The sequence below is a fragment of the Asterias amurensis genome, chromosome 14 (assembly GCF_032118995.1).
Source record: "Asterias amurensis chromosome 14, ASM3211899v1".
NCBI classification, from domain to species: Eukaryota; Metazoa; Echinodermata; class Asteroidea; order Forcipulatida; family Asteriidae; genus Asterias; species Asterias amurensis.
The window spans coordinates 19514861-19538502 of NC_092661.1; the positions used below are offsets into that span (position 1 = coordinate 19514861).

General features: G+C 38.5%; 1 protein-coding gene across 3 annotated transcripts in view; it reads left to right on the plus strand.

The window, feature by feature from the left end:
* Positions 1 to 1988: 1988 nt before the first annotated feature.
* LOC139946896 (neuronal acetylcholine receptor subunit alpha-10-like) overlaps positions 1989 to 23642 on the plus strand; it is a 37239-nt gene continuing 15585 nt past the window's right edge. The window contains exons 1-2 of one of the 3 annotated variants that reach the window (XM_071944666.1): positions 1989 to 2442; positions 13887 to 14281. In XM_071944666.1, the coding sequence (XP_071800767.1) occupies positions 14065 to 14281 (217 nt within the window). In that variant the 5' untranslated portion in view covers positions 1989 to 2442; positions 13887 to 14064. Of the gene's footprint in view, positions 2443 to 6249; positions 6325 to 10376; positions 10400 to 13886; positions 14282 to 23642 lie in introns of those variants that run through there. The other 2 variants (XM_071944667.1, XM_071944668.1) reach the window with 2 other exon arrangements.

Genomic DNA, 23642 nt, shown 5'->3' on the forward strand with positions numbered 1-23642 from the left:
GACTGTACTCATCTCTTAGGAATCTAATGAAGACCATGTCTTTGTATTTATCATTTGAGATTCCCGCGTGTTCTGACGCCAGCAATGTGGCTGTTTCAATATTGACATGGACTGTACAAGCTCCAATTCCAGCCCCTTTGGGGAGGCTGGCTTTAAGAACGATTTGTGCTATAAGGCTTAGAGTGCATTGGCTGCTGGCAAAACTGGTTCAGGAATCACAAAGGATTATGAGTGAAATTGCTCTAAATGTTTGTTTAGTTCAGTCGTATTGGCCGTGTCTAGCTTCGTGGTTGATTTTACCTAATGGATTAATGCACGGGATGGGCTTAATGTTTGTTTCAGCCAACATGCACTGGTGTACCTTTTAGAGAAGATGGGAGGAAAGCATCACAATATTATCTGCTCATCCAGTTAGAGGAGATTATTTTAATGAATGTTGTCATAATGGTTTTCAGCAAAGCCCAATCGGTAAAATTAATGAATAATTTGTATATAAATGTATACACGATGCTGCTGAATGTCATGTACTACTCTCACTTATCATGTCCCCATTGAATTGAATTGTTTTTCAGTTTTCAGCTCTGCCCTTCTAAATTTAGAACCTGGCATTTCGAAGAATTGTTCTTATGCTTATTCTGATAAACATTCAAGGTTTTTAGTTTTCACACAACGTTCCTGTTTATAATTTCATTTCTTCATATTTTTACTTGACCTCGAAGACATATTTATGTTATATTCGGCGAATGCCGGAGATGAAAACGTAACAGGAGCTTAGGTAAACGTGTAAGGAGAGATAGGTGCCTGAGATATTTACTGCAAACATGCGATCTCTTGATGGAGATGTGTTTCGCTGTGTAGTTTGTAGATTTCGTGTGTGTGATTTCTGATTCTGGATATTGAGAGTGGAACACCTGCCATGGTTGATGATCGTGGCAGTAAACCAATCTGAATCTCGTCATCCACCACCTGTACCGGAACCTGGACGGTATTGTCGGCTTCTCTTTCTGTCCCAGTCCTGCTCGATAACAGAACCTGGCTGCTTCTTTATCATCAACAACATCACCAAGTGATGCTTCGATCATATTATCAAGGTTGCCACGCTAGATGCCTAACTATGGCTATAGAGATAGAGATTTGAGTTTGATGATGTTGTGTGACCATGATGAATGTCTTCGATTGGGACTCCCCGTACCACGGACCTATCGAGTCACTGAGCAAATTGTTGTTTGCGCCTCAGTAAACAGACTACAGCTGATTTACTCTGGGTTGTCCAGGGTACAGGGTAGGCTATCCGTGGGAGAGTTGAAAACAGACCACATCATAGCCATAAAATTACATGCTTCGTTCACTGAAAATTATTTGTTCAAAACAAATATCAAACTTTGACACTCTTTCCTGAACGAAGACCCGGGCGAGATTGAGGCGAAAGAAAATACAAGTTGGGATACCACCAACAGTCACCATTGTCTTTACACATGTCAAGAATTCCTTCATATGTCTTTAATATTATACGGGTTGCTATTGATAATTGGCAATAGGACATAATCAAAAGGGATATTTAATTGACCGGTAATGACATTTTCCCTTGATAATGTATACTCATTATTGTCTACTTTAAACCCAAGGATGTTAACCAATTATGAACTCTGTAAGTGAATGCTGTCGTAATCACAGCTTAGCCCCTGGAAATCCCTTTTCCCCAAATTTCCTGGCTATTTTATAGTGGGTAACCAGGGAACAGATTGCCAATCCACGCGTGCTTATAGTCTGTGCAGAAGGTTACGACTTCCGTTCCCGCCACGGGCGTCAAAATAGTGCCGCCAAAAATCAATATGACGTCATCGATTGGTGCACTCGTGCTATCTTGTGCGTTTTGATTTGTGTGCGCGCAGCATGCTTTAGCGGGTGGTGACTTTGCCTGTAGAAATGCGTGGATTCGCGCGGGTTGTTCGTGGCAAAGCCTTTGATGAGACACGGTTTATCTGAAAAGGAACGTATTGTGCAGCCGATGGCATGCCGCTATTTCCTCCCTCTTCAGCGATTCAGTCACCCTGGCAACGAACAACCTTATTTCATCTTCAAGAGTCCAATAGTGAATCGTTCTCAGACCTACTTTTAATGTCAAGCGTTTCACAACAATGTTAAACTGCTCCGTAAATATGACTTACTGGCGTCTGTTGCAAAGATGTATAAGCGTTTCCTTTTCAATCGATTTAACTTTAGCAAGTTATTGGTCGTAGATTCCAAATCATTCATCCCGAATAAGTGAATTGTTCTATTTCCCATTGACAAACCACTCATGTAAACGATATATGTTAGCAGTAATGTGTAAATGTTTCTACGCATTGAAGATGAACCCAGGTCGACGAGCCAGACATCTGAAGACGCTGTTAATGAGCTAAGGTGTCTGTGCCCTTCTCAAGGTTCAACAGTAGCTTAAAGGTAAGTACTATGCATTAGTAGTGTGTTAATTGTCAGGGTGTGGCATGGTAAATGAATGTAAATACAGAACTTCTTGTTTTTGCGGTTACATTTTGGTAACAGTTGTATTGGTTTGCTATTATGTTAGAGCCCATTATTCGGCTTAATTTCAGGAATTATAGCTTAAGAATGATCTTAAGATGTGTATCAACCAATGCTTATATCAAAGTGTGATGTCACAACACAAATCACTGGTAATATTGACAAGACATATTTGTAGTCTTTAGTGGTAAAATTGAGCATATTTTGATCTTTTTACCTCCAAGTTCTTGACTCGAGTTGATAAGTATCAATTTTAATCATAATGTGAATCAGGTTATGTTAGAACAAGGTTGAACTTTTACAAAGAAAGAAAGTACACATCATGACCAAAGTATAGGTCACTACATTAAAGCTTGTTTGCACATTAAGTATACATTATAATGCAATTCACAGATGACTTGCTTTCCTAGTTAACTCTTCATCTGGCCATTTTGCCGTAAACATTTAGATACATAAATAGTACGACCATCGCTGGTTAAAGAGAGCGGTGTATACGATCGAAGGCCTCGGGCCATCAGACAAAAAGTGAGGTTGGGTTGACCTTACTTATTAGTTTAGCAATTATTATCCTTATTTGCATTTATGCATAATTACTAACCTGTATTGTTTTACACATTAATAATGAAATATTCATGTGGAATTGTAATTATTCAATGTAGGACGTTATAGAAAGCGAATATCCTGCACGCTGCAGTCTTTTGTAAACCGTCATATAGCAAGGTCGATGTATTCTAATCAACATGCATTCCTCCAATTGTTGTTTTCTTCAATGAAATGTCAAGACACACACACTGTGCCTTGTAGTTTCCAGACGAATTTAGATGCCACTCTTCGATACATGTATATTTTTAAAATAAGTTACCATGACAACTACAAATATCACCCCTCTCAACTATAGTGGTGACGACATAGTCGAGTGAAATAAAAACAGAAGCCACATAATAATTGACATTATTGGCAGAAGCCTGTGGCGTGGGGCATACCCCGAGATCATTTGAAGTGAATTTGAATTGTGACAAATGGAAATATTGGGGAGCTTCATGATTTACGGACGCCCAGAGGCTGTTGTGGAATGCTGAATGGCGAGGCAATCTTAAACAAGACCTTCGTCGTGGACCTCAATTTTATAATATTCTGATATAAGAAATATTGTCTTCACAAATGAGATTGAATCATTGCAATCGTCACTTCATGTTTTATCATTATAGTCACTCATGCATCATGATGATTTGCAAGTCAATTCTGATTTGCAAGTCTGTCTGATTTACAAATTCAAATAAGCAAACTGACTCTACAAAATGCCTACATAATGATTTGACCGATTCATAAATCGGCCGCGAACCACTCTGCATCTGAACTGGAATTACACAAAGACGTCTTGATTAAATTTGCGCGTATAGCGATGGTCTTTTCAAGCAGCTGAAGAATAGCACTTGAGCAATTACTAAAAGTCCTCGTGTGTAGACAATAAAAAGCAAGAGAAAAAGTAAAACGCATTTGACAAAGTGATTCCTATCCGAAAAAAACCCAGTTCAAAGCCTTGAAAACTAAATTACATCTGGGAAATTGGCAGTTAAGCTCTCACTGATCGCCGATGAAAAGAATGCATTATGCGATGGCTAATCACCATGGAAACGCATCTTTCATTTAATGTAAGGGACGACAAGATATCCGTGCCACCGAACGCGACACTTGGAGAGAAAAGACCTTTATACATCTTGTCTCCAACAGGATGAAGGGCTTTATGCTGTTTATTGAGCTCCGTTGTTTCCGCTGCGAAAACATTATAACAGAAGATAACAGGAACGATTCAGTTGCAGTTACCATGACAACATTTAGCTTATAAATAACGCAACATCTGTATACCTGTTTATTATCTCAGTACTGCAGGTGCTTTTCTCTTTGGAGGATCAGGTCTGGACGGATAGAATTGTGGTTAAGAGAACAAACTAGATTAAATTGAGTATTTCTGAGTATTTCTGACCTCATGAAAGAATTCATGAGGTGGTTTGCGGCCATCTCTCAAAGCTGGTCAAAATATTATGGTTGAAGCAAAAATTACAGGAAATATTCTCGCATGCACGCGGTTGTTGGGATTTGTGTAAATAAAGTTGGTTTAGAGTTTGTATAATTTGTTTCCGAGTCGGTATTGTCATAAAGGTTTTACTGTAATACATTGTTCTAATGATTTCATTCGACCTCTGGCTGCGGTAACGTTTGTAGCAATGATGTTCTAAGTACGTGGTTGTGACGTGCACATGTCACTCGCAAAGCCTCAGTTTCTACCCTTTTGGTAGATTATAAACGAGATAAGAACTTCTCCGAACTTTCTTGAAGTTTAATAAAGACTTCTACTCTTCATCCAGCGCTATCTTCACCGTCTTGGCCGATGAGAGTGATGCTCAATCATTCAACGGTGTCAGCTTTCAAGAAGACGATCGCCTGCTGAAAGAGCTTCTTTAAATTGAATCTCTGTCCGGGTGGCGTTATAGTGCCGACTGCTGGATTAGTGTACGCCAGCCACCGCGGCTTAAGTTCAGTCGCTATGTCACGATCATAGTTGATCGATTTTTTGGAAGAAGAAATCGGCGGAATAAAAGCCATCCCTTCATCCCAAGTAATGGGAAAGTTTTCTATTAATAGCTCGCTGAAAATAAGGGGGGATACACGCACAAAGCAACTTTAAAAACAAGCGTGTGACCTAAATTTTGTATTATTGTTAATATTAATGATATTCTTCAACCTGACAAGAAAGTGAGTTTGGTGACAAAAATGGATACACACTCATGCCATAAACATTTAATTTAATTTTTGACGGAAAACGTCACTGGTGTACCTTATAAGAATGTTTTCAAAATATCTGAATGAATAACAAGAAACATGGGTGTTAACTTTACTTGATTCAACATTATTCGAACTAAATTTTCTCTTAACCACTCCGAAGACATCCCAAGTCAATTTGCCAGTAAGGGGGGGGGGGGGGGCAAGGTCACATGACACATGGAATAAGACATGATTGGACCAGTAACAAACAGGGACTGACATCACATATTATTTTGACTCAGTAAATCAAGAAAAGGGACAGAATGCAGAATGTCATCCACACCGCTTCATTTGTACCGATAAATTATATCATGCTTGATATTTTGAAACCAATTTCTTATATGACTGCGAAGTTGTCATAAGATGCAACTAGCCCTCCATCTCATGTCTATTGCCGCGGAAATATATACATGGATTTACTGAGATATGGTGATTAAAATGAATCTTCGGATAAGCCGTGCTAGCAATATTCAGGAAATTAACCGCGGAAAAGATAACAAGGGGACGAACAAGGCGGTCGCGAGGTGGGGTCGAGGCGAGCCTAAAATGTTTGGACAACTTGTAATTTAGATGGTTATTGGTTTTTTTTTATGCATTCAATATTTGCTGCAAATTTTCTTAGGCAAAGGGCTTTTACTTCGTCTCACGTTGTTTATTATATTCTGACAACAAGTCTTGTTGAAGTTTTGTCACTTGATATTTTAGGCTGAAAGATTCAAAACAAGAATACGGGCTCTAAATCACAACTGAGACAGATGCTTTATCCCCAATGGAAATCTGTTGTTTTCAGTGCACGAACCCTTATAACCAAGGTGTGAAATGTTCACCGATGCATGTTCTCTATAAATCTTTCTATTCTTCACACATCTAGAATGCTTGGCTGAGTTTTTTCTTGTATCTTGAGTGAAAGTGGACGGTCTTTTGCCTTGTGGCGTCATTAAGACTCGACAACCTGGAGGAGACTAAAACACCCGAGAGGTGAGGGGTATAATTTTATAATCTCCTTGTCTAAGAGGCTAGAGTGCTATACCCTTGAACATGTTGGAGTTGTTTCACAACATGCATAATGGCATATGTTGGAGGGTGGATGGACAACTGAAATCGACGACTGACACTTCAAATTCGTAACATGGCCTCGTCTCGTCGGCACTGAACCATTGAGGGCGCATGAGTAGATTGTTCAGCTCATGGTCGCATTAAACCATCTCCAATATATTTTGAAGATTCGGGAAAAAAACAACCTAACCAGTACCTGATGAAGTCTGCAATTTGGAGCCATGTTGTCCAAATCAAACATAGTCCATATTATTTTAACATTCGTGTTACGATTAGAACTTGGGCAGCTTTCTAAAATCAGTGTAAGGGTTAAAGAGTATCATATTACAAAGGGTAAAGGGTTGGAATTACAATTATTATTCCCCCCCCCCCCTCGAATATCAAACCCACCAGCATTTTAGTAATATCATTACAAAATGGGGCGAGTAAAATCTGAATGTTCTATATAGATAAAGCATTAAAACAATATAGGTAAGTCTTGGGGTCGCAAAGTCTCCCGCTGCCGCGCGATCGCTTTACGGTTGCTACCGAGGATCTATTTCGGTTAACTTCATTATATTCCTCACCGGGGCCCGTAATTCAGACGATTGGTACGGTATAGGTTTCTCCTTCTAATCGCTTTGTGGTCAGGTACACACGTCCATTAAAGACCTGTTCATCGACTACGGGTAGGGGGAAGGCGAAGGGAAGGGGAATCTAGCTGGCCCCTGTTTACAATCTCAGTGTATAAGGGTGATTATTTAAGGGAACGGCCAGGGGGCAATTTCAGCTTTGCAGGTTCATATTCTATAAAGAAGGCGAATTGAAATGAGGCTTACCCATTAGTCTTAATCAAAATCAATATGATTTTGGTTCAATTTCAATGAGAGAGTCTCCCATGTAATTATGAGACAATCGTTGGTCGAGAGTTAAGTTTGGTAAATTGGAAAATGATAGTGAAGAAATTGCCAGAGGTAACTGCTTCTCCCTCATATCGGGTAGAGTGAGTGAAGCGTCATTACTCTTAACCAAAATCAATACAAGTCCAGAAGTACAAACCCATAGAGTCACGGTAATAAACAATCCGTCTGCAGAATACCTGCAGCTAAAAGCCACAATACGATGTACTGAGAAGGAAACAACAATCATTCAGATCAGTTCAAAGGAAAATAAATTAGGTCTATATTATTTTACAGGGATAATTATGTTAAGTGTAAACCAATCCACCTAGTTCTATATACAATCAGTGGGAATATTATATTTTACTATAATTTTCCAGACATCTAAAAGCGACCTTGCTCTGGACTGAATCTCTCTGAATAAATACTTTCGGAGCATTTTCCTGATGCTTTCAGCAAAACACTTTTACAAAATGTAAAGCTCTATTCAGGCATCCTTCAAATGGAAATCTTCACTCTTGTGACACAAATGAATCTTTGAAATCGATAATACTTGGGAATACTGTGATACATTACCGAGGAGTCCTATATAAGTCACAAAATATATTTACAGATTTGTGTTTTTGTTAATACATCGGGAAATGCCGTAGACGATAGAGCAACCATATGAATGCATTAGAATCAATATTTTACATTGAAATCCAATGCACCAAAAACACATTTCATTGTATTGTTCAGATCTAAGTAAAGCATTTTGAAATTACAAAATAAACATGGTGCTTAAAGGAACACGTTGCCTTGGATCGGACGAGTTGGTCAAAACAAAAGCGTTTGTAACCGTTATTTATAAAATGCATATAGTTGGAAAATGTTTTAAAAGTAGAATACAATGATCCACACAAGTTTGCCTCGAAATTGCGTGGTTTTCCTTCTACTGTGCGAACTAACACGGTCGGCCATTTATGGGAGTCAAAATTTTGACCCCCATAAATGGCCGACGTGTTAGTCGACGAGGTAAAAGGAAAACCACGCAATTTCGAGGCATGTTTGTGTGGATCATTGTATTCTACTTTTACAACATCTTTCTACCCATATGCATTTTATAACAAACGGTTACAAACGCTTTTCAAAGACCAACTCGACCGATCCAAGGCAACGTGTTCCTTTAAGATTGCGACACCGACTTTAACCCTTCTGATAAAGCACTAAACATCATGAACATAAAGCACTAAACATCATGAACATAACTGTCTACCTTTCTCACGCCATACTCTTTTAACCAATGCCAATGACATGGACATTTTCTTCTCACCTCTTCCAATCAATAATCCCAGAAACCATGCATTTCAAGGAGATATCATGGCGGCGTTATCGGTCAATCATTTCACTCAGTTTTTTTTTTTACATTAAGAAATGCGTATAATTTTGTCGACAAATATAGTTTGTTCTGTCCCATCCACTATTTCAATGAGAAAGGACTTATGCTGGATCCTTTTTATAACATGTTTATGGGATATTTGCTTTTGCCTCAAGGACAGGTACGTCTCCTCTTTACAGGGTGGTAAATAGATACGAAGTGCTAGTTTCATCGTTGACTTTGCGGTGAAATTCAATCCAGAAATCGTCTTCAAGTACTGCCCTTGTTTCCTTAAAATGCCATTCCCGGCCATCAGCAATGACATAGATCCATGGTCAGGGAGGCTTTGAGATTACCGATTGTGGAAAGCAACAGACTCACCATCTGCACTGCTAAGGTTAGACATTTACGTATCACCATATTATCATAACTGGGTGTGGTATCCTGTCTTTTGTCATCTTTATATAGGACCCTCTGGCACCGTGTAAATGTGTGAGTTTGTTGATAAACTTCCTTTTAAATATGCGATTTATTGGTAATCAATTTTGTTCCGCACTTTTTAAAGAATCTGTTGAGACAAGATTCACATACTGATTACCTTTAAAGATGCTATAGTTGTACATAATGAACCATAGATAGATGTTTCACAGACTGTTTACTATAAGGTAATGCAATAAGTTGTAATGAACCTGAAGAGAGAATTTTCACAGACTGATTACCTTTAAGGTAATGCAATAATTTGTATATAATTATGTACAATGTTTTCCTAGCCAGCTTACAGGTGGCATTCACGTGTGTAAGAGTCAAGGGCAAAATGTACACAGTAAAGCATAATCAAGTGAAGTTAACATGAAATTTGCAGGGAAGAGAGTGTGCATGCATACGATTAAGAAGGGAAAACAGCCACACGCTGTATTTACATTGGTCTTGATCCCAATCCACAATACGAAGTGTCAACTTACAGATTTATTTTCTCATATTCGCATTTCAAACCAATTTGTGAAGTCAGTGCCGCATTGCATGCATCTTCCAACAGGCTGGTCTGTATGCCTTATAGACATGTTCATGCCCAAAAGATACAAATTCAAGCAATTGATATTAATAGTGGCTATCAAATTAAACTAGTGTATGTGTATGCATTCAGCAAGAGCTGCTGCCATAGTTCTTCGATAGAAGTATATGAATTGCAGCCTGCGGTATCGCATTACCTCGTGGTGCCTGTATTATTAATATCAGAAAATGAATATTAATACCCGCGCAATATAATCATTAACATTGACGAGTAAGCGAGAATGTCAATGACGCTGTCCGCTGGAGTTTACCACCACGTTGACACCCCTGCGGTCCTTGGGAGCCGTTGTATTGCCGGTCACATACACGGCTCATCCACAGAGACCCTTCATCCCATTTCATGGGGGACTTTCACTCACAGTTCTCGGTGAGACAGCCCGGAGGACGGCGAATTCATTATCTCCCTCCGTCATGCTTGCCTGCATGCTCCTATGGTGGCGGGAGGGTTTGAAGACGTGAGCAGAACGAGGAAGAATCATCCGCAGTTGCCCTTTCAAAGAAAGAAAACATCGGCAGCAGATTTTGAAAAGTCATCAAGCAACGTGAGCTGCTTCGCCAAGACGGTATTTGCATTCGTGGGAGGCAGGCAGTAGCCGCTCTATGTTGTGCATTGAGAAGTTAAGAAAACACTGTGAGACAAGAGCAGAGCTAACTGGATGGGGGTTGGAGTGCTTTTTACGCTTCCTTAAAGGTCTGTGTTCTACGTGATATCTTTAATGGGAGTATTATAGCAATCCCAGCTGCACTTTACTATTAAGATAATTATAGGTAATCATCGACGAGGGCATGTACAGTCGTTAGAGCAATGGAAATGGATGGAGATTGAACAGATGTGATCCAATCCTTTGCAGTTAGAATGTAATGGCGATTGTATTGTCTTTAATGCTTTCAATCTGATGTTCTTCTTGCGATTAATGCCATCAAATATTAACTAGCTCTTCTATCCATATAGAAATATATAGCATAGAATTCTCTTTAATAATAAATAATAATGAAAATTTATAAGGCGCCGGTATCCGCCATGACTGACGCTCATGGCGCACTAACAAAAAGAAAAGAAAGAAAAGAAAAGAACAACATTGGTTGTTGGTTTATTGGTAGTCGGTGTTTACATAGAATGAATACACAGCCATAGCATTTTATGAAGATGAGAGGAAATAAATTCTCTGCATGACGAAACGATCGTTTAATGAAGACCGTGCATGCTAAATTACCGAAAACTAAGTTTGGTGGGAAGTCGAAAAGAGGGTGGCTCATTTGGATTCAAAAGAACTTGTTCGTTGAGCAGTGTGCGTAATAATGGACATGCTGGACGTGAGCAGTGTGCGTAATGATGGACATGCCATGTGAAAAGTGTGTTAAGCAATGTGAAAAGCACAGATCGATTCGATTTGGGTTGAAGATCTCAATCCAATCTGGATAAAAGCTTGGCGGGGTGCTTGGTGCTCTTCCGACTCATGGTCTAGTTTCCATAATGAAATCAGGGCTGTACAAAAGGCTATATGGAAAACCGGAGCTGGCAAGCTTGAAGAAAGGTATGAGAAGTAAAGGACGGTGAACACAAACGAGTGCTCTAGTGTCAAGGAAATACAAACAATCCTGAAAATTCATTTATTAAATCCTGAAAAGGTATTCTGAGTAAATTCAATTTAATGTGGGCCTGTACACTCACATCAACTGATATATAACTGAGTGGGATTCGCACCTTGGTCAAGAACTCATACATCGAGAATCCACAAGTCTGTAAACCACCATTGTTAACCTAATGATATAAGGGAAGTATATAGCAAGTAAGCATGTATGGGAGAAACGGGCTGATTTTGTTTGTGCAACATGGTGAGCAAGTTGGCACGAGGAACATACATACGAGGAGGTCAGTGTCATAAAATACGGACAGTTTAACGTCTATTGTGTGCACGTGACTGCCACAGCTTATCAAGTCGTTCACGTTACTATCAAAGATCTTAAGCCATTTTGAAGTATGATGGACACAATAATGGCACTCAGGTTTGGGTAAATGTGTCTGTATACACCCAAACCAAACAGTGCATGATCCACCATATCTCAAAAAGGCTAACTGCAGCAGTGATGATGTCATGATTTATGATTCATGAAAGACAAGCATTGACATAAAATATAACATGGCTAAAAATAATCCGATTTCTGGAGCAACCTTGTCCAAGAATGGTCAAGGATTGGGGTCTGTACCATAGTAAATAATCCAGATCAGATACACAAACAAATGCGTCTCTTTCATAACACGGCCGCTAATGGACCTCATAATGTATATCAAAAATTCATTAGAAGGCAATCTTTAATATTAAAGGTAAAATAAACTGACACGGTTAAAGTAGATCGGAACGATGGCAAGTGGTGGATAATGGAGGTAAGAAGTGGTGCAAGCTTGCGGTTGTTATATTGAAGGACATTGGAATATTATTATTATTACATAACAGGTTTTTGCATGCAGATGGACTTTTTTTAAAATTCTGCATGCATATTGTTGTGTACATTATGTTCATATATGGTTTTGTTATGTAAATTCAGATTCAATTAACGGATATATACGAACCATTAGATTATAGAGAAACCTTCATCACAATTTAATTCCATAAAACACAACTTTCTTTTGTATATGGTTACGTTGTTTTATTACTTTAGCGGCTTGAAGCACCAAAAGCATATGAGGCTCATTCAAAGTATAATGCAACGATTATCAGGTGTCATCAGTACACCGTGGGGAAATAAAATACACCCGCATCTGTTTTCGCTATAAAAGAAAAAAAACACTTCGAGCTTGTTGACGGATGTGAAGGCGCAATTATAACCAACATAATGTTAAATACAACACAATATGATTACTAACTACACTATTTTGGTCACAAAGTAATTTTGTACATATGATATGTACGTGGTGCATGTAGAATGATCGATAGTTCTAGTTACATACATCTGACATTAATTAACTTCAGACGAATTTACCTGGAAAATGGAACACTTCTTAAAGACAGTGGACACTATTGGTAAATGTCAAAGACTAGCCTTCACAGTTGGTGTATCTCAACATATGCATAAAATAACAAACCTGTGAAAATTTGAGCTCAATTGGTCGTCGAATTTGCGAGATAATAATGAAAGAAAAAAACACCCTTGTCACACGAAGTTGTGTGCTTTCTGATGCTTGATTTCGAGACCTCAAATTCTAAACTTGAGGTCTCAAAATCAAATTTGTGGAAAATTACTTCTTTCTCGAAAACTACGTCACTTCAGAGGGAGCTGTTTCTCACAATGTTTTATACCATCTATCTCTCCCCATTACTTGTAATCAAGACAGATTTTATGATGATAAAAATTTTGAGTAATAACCAATAGTGTCTACTGCCTTTAAACAACATTGGTTTCCTTGAATAATCCAAACTCACTACGTTAAATTATATCGGGTCGGGTTTGCAAAAAAGGAATAATTGGAAAACCTAATTTTAGACCATGGAAAGCTAATTATTCCTCTAATTACAACACCCAAACATCAACGTCATAGGAACCGCCCATTTTGGTATCTGCTTTATAGACAATGGACATAAAACTGCCTCGTACCCAGTTTATTGTCGTTAATTTTGCCGTACAATGGAACACAGAATGTATGAAGATTGTTTTCATCGGTTTTTGTTCTCAGTCGATACACGTCATTTAGCCAGCAATTTATTAATAACAAGTTGGCAATGCGACCACGGTTGTTTTGCTAGCGACTGTAGTTTGTTGATATTTGCACATGGTTTGGCCTCGTAGCCAGGCTGGTGGCTAAACAGTGACCTTATCGTTCACTTAACTGTGACCAGAATAACTGTTGTTACCAAATGACCGTAATAGGAATATTATTTTCATCAAACATTCACAATAGGTCGACAATTGTTCACATACAAAAAGTTCTGAATCAACTGTCATCGATTGTTGATGTTGTCACATAGTGGAGCCTTGGTACGGTTACTATTGGTGACCTTACAGGGTACGCGACTGTGTCCAACAGACTATTTCTAAATGGCCCATCTTTTTGATAGGCAGAGGGCATCTCTTTAGTTGTTTTGATATGCAGAATGCATACGTTTAATCAGTCTACTGTAATATACAAGGTTCGCCTATGATATAAATTAATGAGGCTTATTTGTAATGATGTATTGCAGGGTGGAAAAGGGAGAGGCTCCTTAGGGACAAAGCAACGCGACGAAGCGGCCATGACCACGTCAGACTACTTGATATCACTGCTGAGAGTTTGACGCAGTGAGGACGTGTTATCCTCATCAGCTTAGATCTACCGTGCATTGCCCACCGTCATACCGCTCAAGCAACAGCAGTGTCAAAATGGCAACCTGTACCCTAAGAACAATGTTATTATCTCTCCTAATGATGATAATTGTCTTAACCCGAATGACTTCTGCACTAGTGGTGCCCTTGACTGTAAATGGAGAATGCCCAATCCACACTGTGCGAACTTTAGATGGAAACAATTGTATGTCATGTGCGTCTTGCTATTCGGACTACTCACCGCAGGATTGGCTTTGCATGAACTGCACACAAGGTAAATATTAGTTTCTAACAGTGTACGATATAATGTGTGTGACAGTTATTAATTTGCGTTTTTACCCATACACCGATGTGTGTTAGCACTGTATACTCAGTACTTTCCCGAGTCCTGTGAAAAAATCTCACAGGTATGTTACTCGGGTGGGATTCGAACCCACGACCCTTGCAATTCTAGAGCAGTGTCTTACCTACTAGACTACCGAGGTTGCCCGGCAGCTAGAGGCAGTTCGAATCCTATGTTTTGGCAGCGGGTACTGCAACGATATAATAGATGTTAAATTTGCATCGGGGATAAAGAATATTAATTTTGGTTTTTACCCATACACCGATGTGTGTTAGCACTGTATACTGTGATAGTTATTGTCATCTATATTATAGTGAACAGTGTACATTACTAAGCATGCAACTTGAAGAATAAACCCTTTTATAAGCAAACCTTTTTGAATTGTATATACAATTAACCAACTTTGGTTTGAAACTATTTACAGTTAATTCTTTCTCCATAAATACTTATGAGTATATAGACTGATGTGTTACCAACTGGAGTAAGGTTTGCACCCATGAACAGTGGTATGAACTTTCCACCATGAGTTCGTTTCATTCAGAGAGGGTATCCAAACAACTTATGTCTGCGGATTATAGTGCATCAGTTGCTGCCGTCAAAGCGTTTTGACCATCCGTTAAGCAACAAAACCTTTGTTATCTCGATGTTAACTAGCAATGAAGACATTATAAACGGTTCTGTTGATTTAAGTTACTGTTTTAAGAACAATTAGCCATCGTATTAGGGGATAACTCGAGTTCACGGGATGGGTGAAGAAATTAACTTACAATTGTGATCACAGTTAGATGACAAATGGGTTGAAAATGGAAACAGTCGTATTGACAAAAGACGCGTCTCAATACCCGTGCATTTATTCTGTTTATATAAAAGTTCACTAGCGGGTTTACTTTGATATCCATTAGAGCAGAATCACCTCAGGCATCGGACTGTGATTAATACTATCACGAACTTGACTCTTCCTTAAACTGCTTTACACACTGTTAAATGACAAACGCTAAAAGGCGTGCGTGTCCAGATAAAAGGGGAATTAAAAGCCGATTTTTACATCTCATTGACGAAAACAGTAAAGCGATACAAGATAATGTCTTCAACCTGATCAAATTGTATTTTGTCTTTGTATCTATCTCTAGGCGCGGTGTTCGCACGATCGGCACTCTTTGCCTCGGGGGAACTTTGCTTAATTTCTAAACACGCCTTGAAATTTACCCGTCGCTGAATTCGTCAATTTCACAGTGCGTGTTGTATATACTTTGTCGCTGTCAAGTCGAGGTGAATCATGCATTTATTTTCTTCAAACAAGCGAATAGAAAAATACATTTTCAGGTTTTCCGTGTGACTATGTTTTCATCTTTATCTTTTCGTTTGGGTGATCTTCATCACCATGACGACGGCAATCTTCAACTTTATTTATATTAAACTTGTCAAAATTTAACTCAATATGCATCTCAAACCGCATCGGTCAAATCCCATTAAGCCTTACACAATGGCGCTTTCATAATCCTTACTGGGAATGAAAAAGAATATCAAGTTGTGTCTTTAGTGAGGTGGTTTTATATCTAACGAAAATAAACCAATTCAAACCGACTCAAAATATGGATTGTTATTACAATGGATTTCATGAACAGGAAAGATTTATCCGCTCATGAGAAATATGAATGAAAACAATTTATTGTCTGCTTTATCTGCACATACTTCAGAAACCTGGCTTGTGTAATTTTATGATATCTCTGAAGTAAATTTCACAGGAAAATAGTCTGAGAACTTGGAATGATTCTATAATGTTGTAAACGTGAACATTATACGCTTAAGCTGAGTATTATGTGAAGCCGCTTCATAGCCACACTGATGTAACAAATTTAGCTCAAATCTAAATAAAAGGCGTGGGACTTGCCGTTATAGAAAACAAAGAAGATGTCTCTGAAGATGTCTCTGAATATGTCACTGAGTTACTCTGTGTAGGAGTAAAACTCAAGGCTAACCTGTGGTCATGATACCTCTTGCTGAGATAAATCTTCACAACAAATATTGGAATTGTATGTCTTAAACCAGCATCGATTAATCGATCCTGTATCGTGAATCAATCATAGAATCAATCAGTAATGGATCAATAGTATCTGATGTGTAAACCAATCAGCATCATATGACAACACACCAATAAATAGGCCAAGGCTTTAATTATAAAAGTATCAATTATTAACAAATACAATTAATTGCGTTTTTATGAATTATTAATGCTGCCATACCTACTTTTACAATTTATATTCCAAGCTACAGTAAATTACACATGCCTTTATCGTATACACAACATAACAGTAATCGCGTAAAACAAAAAAATCAGCATAATTAATATTTTGATTGTATCAATACAACATGCACATGGCCCGATCCATTGCAGTATTGTTTAGCCTGCGGCATTCCATCACTCAATAACTCTCGTCATTGAAATCTCGTCTTGGGGGAAATTGGACAAACAATGAGCATGGTGAGATTTCGTTTGATTAGTCGAGCGATATGCGAACTTGGTATCATAACATGGCGCGCACAAACTCTGTTTTAATTTGCACAGAAACCATATTGTATGTATGGTGACACGTCTGTTCTGACCTATTATAACTCGGCTAGATCTATTTACATGAAACTGTTTTTGTTATAACACACGTTTTAACAAAACCTCTGATGAAACATGTTGGAGCATGTTTGCTGAAGGTTGATTTATTGCGGTATAATTTATGAACCAAAACAGAACGCGAAATTGAAGAAATGCAAATTAACTCATTTATATTGCCGCAACTGCTGCCTGTATTGTCACTTATGCATCGTGGCGTGCATGCCAAACGTCATATTATTGTGTAAATAGATAAAAGGCCAATTTACTACCGTGAGTATAACGTTGTATTCGGACGAAGTTTATATTCTAACATAATTTAATATCAGGCGAGATAATTTATAAACTATTTGACTCTCATTTGGATACTTCTTATTATAGCCCTCATCCATCGTGGCTGTGAGCCATTTAATGTCTTGGGATATCAAAGATGATTAACCTTTCGAAGAATTGTATTTTTAATGAATAAGTGTACCATGGGAAATACATGGTCTCCTCTCACGTTAATGAGAAGATTATTAAAGGCTGCTTGCGCTGCTTTTAAAAAACAAGGGCAACGTCAACATTTGTTTCTTTATATAAATTAGTATGTCATAACAGTATACCAATAGGAGTGAATCTTCATTCTTCCTAAAAGCTCACTTGAAATCTACGTGTTAAACAGGAACAACTTCACCCAAACCCTTTTTAAGCATATAGAATGATTAGTTGGATTTTGATTGGTATCAAGTTTTGCTTATCCCTAGATGTTTTAGTTGCTGTGTTTTTGACGTAGACATGCCTTGTTGAAAATTGACATTATATATTTTCTACGTATGTATATACTTCTGCCCTGCATGCATGAAGCATGCACACACGTCTTGACTATTTTTGACATGAGTTGTTATGAAAGCACGGTCAGCGCTGGATTTAATCCCAATTCACGCTATTGCATATGACCCTTTCGCAGCTATAACTATACCGTGGCCCAGACCTGATTCCAACGCTAATTTTATTATCATCTTTGATTCGGAATCTATCACAGTTGCCCAAGGTTATTATTATTTTCATTTTGACTCCTTTTTTTGCCTAGCGCGCCCCGTCCATCATCGCTTCATGTTCACTGTTCACCTTATTTTCCCCACCGCTCTGCCTAATTCTTTGAGAATGCCATTTATAACAACCTCCCCTCCAGTCGCCCTTAAAGGAACACAATGTGTTTGTTTGATTCATGGTAACTTCACAGAAAGGTCATTACTTTAAAAAGAAGAAATTGTACTGGCGCCTTGTTTAGTTTAATTTGTTGTAAGAAATGGCATCATGCCTTTTCAATTAACCTGTTGTTATATAGATCCTGAATAATATAAACAACGAATGCTCGCTGCAGTAAACAGTGTGCGCCATATGCGTTTAAATGTCTCATGCTGATAATCTCAAATTATGGATACCGATTTATGTTCACAGATTGGGTATAACAGAGTTTTGTTTCACCTTTTTCTGTTCTATAATCCAGTGGGTTGTCAAACAAGTCCTGTAAGAGATCCTCAATAGACCAGGTAACCTTTTAGCAGCTTGGAAGTATAAGATAAGACACTTGAGTAACACTCAAGTCTCAGCCAGACGCAACTCTTCATTGGCGGTTAATATTGCTAGCGAATTTACCTTGAAGGGCAGAGGGTTTAGACGGCCGCCTCAAGCCTGATGGCAATTTCAAGGTTCAAATGTGAAATCACTTGATGATGTGCAAGGAGTTTGACAGGCGAGATTATTAACAATCGGTCACTGTTGTCATTGGGAGATAGCTAGTTTTTCCACTTCAGGGATATTTCTGATTTTCAACTAGCAATATTATGTAGGCTATATGCATAGCATAAGCAATGTATGAAAGTGTCTTTATTGTAAGTGATCATGACGTTGATTTTGATTTTAGAAAGCACTACAAACAAATAAACGCAAGGTGAATGCGCAAGCGTGGTTTTGATTTATAAGCGTTATAATTTCCCACAGGATTTAACAGATAAAAAACTACCATTTCATAATCCAGCACCTAGCATGCCATGAGGTAATAATGCCATCTTTTAGAGGCTCCGTCCATGATTATAGCCAGCTTAGCCCAAATGCCAAAGCTGGGTTTTAAAGAAGTTCGTCGTCTTCTTTGAAATTGATCTTCATCCTGTCTGTTTCGTCTCTCATATTAAAAACATATCTTATCTTTCAGCGGCAAGGGTATCAGAACCTGTTACCGCGCGGATGAGGTCCCTCTTCTTTGAAAACACTCATGGCAAGACTGTAACTCAACACTCAAGCAACATTAAAACCCTGTCTCTCGTAGAGCTTCTTCATGTTTCACGGCTTAAGGGACCCAAACTCTCTCCCTGTCTTCAAAATGAAAGCTTTTGGCTCTAGTATTATAGAGACTATTAGTTTCAGCTCTCAGGAAACGAAGTGAGACTTCGGCTTTAATTTCCTGGGCAGGGGACACTCTCTACTGTAGTTGTGGTAATGACACAACCGCTGGGCAATATTAACACTGGGGCCAGAAATAACCGGTTATTACATCGCACGGTTCATAAATTATTGTAGAGAAAGTCATCGCTGAAGTGTGAGTCGGTCCAAGTGAAAGAGATCTACAAATATAGTGTTTTTCTTTAAGTAAACTAAAGGACGCTGTTTTTTTGGCCTTCCGAAACAACTATTTCCATTCGGGTATATTAAATTCGAATAATGTAATTTCATGATATAGGTCAACAGGTTGCTTTACTGTAAAGATCGCGACAATTCCAGTTACGTTATTTAATATATTGAATATCCATCACTGTGAACTCATAGTGTTAAATTTCCCCTTTATCTGATGGTTGCAGAACTAATATTAAATATTGTTTGGCTGGAAGGTTAGATTAACAAAACAGTTATTGTGTAAAAACAGAAACTGTTTGGTAACTATTTGTATCCATTATTAAAACATGATCATCTCATAAAAGATGAGCATGGGTTCGTGTAAGTCTCACAGACGTCACCAAACATTAATATTGATGTGTTTTCTTGTAGACGCAAGATCAGTGAGCAAAGAGTGATGGGGGAAAACATATAGTGATTCCCCCTCCCTCCCCCTTCTTCCTACTACATCACCCGAGAGTCAATAACATACTAATGTTACAGTCTATATGGACACATATTGGTGGTATCACATTTAGTGCTATGGTTAGAATTTGAGTTGTATTATTATGTACGAGGCAAGCGTTTGGATATTGGATATTGAGCTCCGGGGAAAGCCATTGATATTACCCATATAGCAAGGTTTGACGTCTTTATGGCGTGAGGGCAAGGGCAAAGAAGAACCATTGGCTCAAATTAAATTACAACCAAAGATATGATTAACATTACGACCTGTTCACTCAAAGGGCACGAAGTACTTGTATTTTCTATACAGTCACAATTGTTTCTCAGCCAGATGTTTAAATCAAAATCATAGTTTAAATCAATTTGGTTGGTTGACTTCAATCAATAACAGCCAATGATATGTACGCCGGTTATGATATCCTTAAAGGAACACGTTGCCTTGGATCGGACGAGTTGGTCAAAACAAAAGCGTTTGTAACCGTTTTTTATAAAATGCAAATGGTTGGAAAGATGTTTTAAAAGTAGAATACAATGATCCACACAAGTTGCCTCGAAATTGCGTGGTTTTCCTTCTACTAAGCGAACTAACATGGTCGGCCATTTATGGGAGTCAAAATTTTGACCCCCATTAATGGCCGACGTGTTAGTTGACAAGTTAAAAGGAAAACCACGCAATTTCGAGGCATGTTTGTGTGGATCATTGTATTCTACTTTTACAACATCTTTCTACCCATATGCATTTTATAAAAAACGGTTACAAACGCTTTTCAAAGACCAACTCGACCGATCCAAGGCAACGTGTTCCTTTAAATATATACTGCACACGTGATTCAGATGCAGTTATTGGGACCTCCCCCTTGCTATGTTAATCGATCAGAAAGCAAATATGATTATGCAGTGTTTTACACCATTGAAAGGTCAACAATATACTTTTAAGGAAAGGGGAAATATGGCCACAGTGAATCGATTGAACTTGAATAGTGTTGGTTTAAGGCGTACGTACAAGTATACGTGCCCAGCAGTGGGTTGATATTACACGCAGAGATACAATGACATAGTGACTTGAAATGACGGTCTTCTGCCATGGTTCATCTGGTATCTCCTTTAAAGTCCACTGAAAGTACACTTAAACTAATAGACGCACAGGGGAATCTTAAGATAACATGTCCACTATCACTGATGAGACTAAATCTGGGCCTGCGATGAGGCAAAAAAGGTCGCTGTTCATTCCACGCCATTGCTTTGCTACAGTATCGTACCAATTGCTCGCTTCATTTGCTGCACCAGGCAGGGCGAATGCTTACAGCCATGTGCAAGATAAAGGAGTCAGATTGGGGCTGGTTCAACCACAAGTTCAATCATATGGGAATACTCAAATGTAAACTGTTTTGACTCTCATGCATGTGCTCTTTTTAATGAATGGCCTATTTGCTATTCCACTTTCCTATACTTATTCATGATTTTCATGCTAGCTTTTATTTTTAATGCATAGCTGATTGTTTATGCCTAGTGAACACATTCATTAGATATCGATTTCAAACAGAGAAATTTATCTTTGGAGGCGAAGCGGTATATTTCGGCCCACCCCCTCTGCCCGTAAACACGTGCATATGATAAAAGGGTACAAGTACTCTTCATGTCATATTACGTTCGTCATCCTTGAAACGGAATTACCGTACTTCTCTATCAAAAGTACATGTGAGCTTTTAGTAAAAGCAAAACAGGCACTTATGCAGAGTGGGAAATGTTGAGCTGCAGATCGAAGACTAGTCGTGCGTACCAGTTCAATGGGAAGGGACTCATCTAGTATCACAGACATTGGGAAAACATCTCCCGCTGAAGAAGAATTTTTTTTTTTAAATCCGGGAACTTGATCGTGTCCATGTCCTTATCTTTAAACTTTGACATGAGTTCCACTCCTTTATGCTCTCAATATATAAAATGAGCTCAGCTGTCGGCACCATGCGCGCCTGCGCGTTTTTTAAAGTCTGGAAGTACAGTGACTGAACATTTAACAATCGATGAAGCAAGACTCTAATAGTTGTCCCTGAACGCTCTAAACCCCGTCAGCTATCTGTGTAATAGTAGGAAGAAAAGTGCATCAGCACACCTACCCTTGATAATGGTGATGTGTAAATCCCCTGTTATTGGAGTGTGGCCTTCACTTCAGCCGCTGCAATTGTTTCATTGTCTTCCTTGACGCCACTGATGCACTTATCTAAATGAAAAATGGCAACATTTTAATAATGAGCTGCCATTTTTCTTTTATGAGAATATTAGATCTAGACACAGGGTGATGACGCACAACCCGTCGGTATTTCGAAATGACAATGCTAATGAAAGAAAACCAATCTACGCATGGGGTAATAATTGTGTTACCGGCCATAGACAAAATCTCAATTCAAATGGTGAACAGGATTTAAAAATTTACATTTGCGGGAGTCAAATGGTGAAAGTCCTTCTATACATAGCTCATCCATCAAACATAAAGTTTTCACCGATTATCAATCCATGTAGGCCGTTTGTATTAATAGCAGGGTTCGTGGGAGCAGAGATAACATCGGAGATGTTACTTGGGGTATCTCATTTTCAGAATCATTAAAATATACACGTGTACATCTACATATTGGACAGTTTAATCTTTAAGGTAACTGAAACCGTGGATCAATATTTTGTCATGCCTTGCTCATTGGCCTATATAATTGGCATGCTACTGCGCTGCTTTTACGAAGATAAAATACCCACAGAATTATGCATCGCTCATGTACAACTGATCTTTGAAAATGTCCCTATGCATGTCCGCTTTCCCCCAACAACAAGACACGAGTTAATGTGTAATTTCTCAGAGGAATAAAATCTGAGCGAATCACAAATAGCTGTTGACATAAATTTGCTGTTTTCTTTGAGCGTAGGCGCTTTCAATGAAAGGAACATTGGTTACCCACTTCAGCGTCTTTCGAGCGAGGCGGCATGCTGTCCAGGCTCACCACCGTTCGGCACACAGCAATTCGTTTTGAAAGCCGTAACGACTATAGAATTTTCCTTAGTGCAACGTTAGTTGACGATGGTTAATAAAATTAAACAATAAAAGTATGGCAAATCTTTTAAGTGCAGACCAACTTAACGACTGTTTTTCATATGAGTAATTACTTACAGGAGGCGTTGGACTTTCCTGCACAATTAATTTTCTTTGATGGTTTTTAATGGGAAATTATTGCAGCATTGTGTTTTGAGATGTTTGTACGCGTGCCCTCCTAATGATACAGTCCATTATTGCTATTGCGAACTTAACAAACAACTGGGGCATTTTTCGTATTCATTAAAACATTTATGTCCTATGTTTCACAACAGTATTACAATGAATGACACACACGTTTAAGGCAGCAAAATGTCATGTATGAAAATGCTTTCCACAAAATAAATCCATTAGTGTTTTTGTTAAGCTTACATGTGGCGGACACAATCATTTCAATGCTGTCTCGTTGCTTAAAGTAAATGCCTAAAGTAATCCGCTCATTAAGTATACAGAAATTTACTATTTTTATGCTTAAAATAAAACAAGGGCAGACAACGACGGTGTTTTAAGCT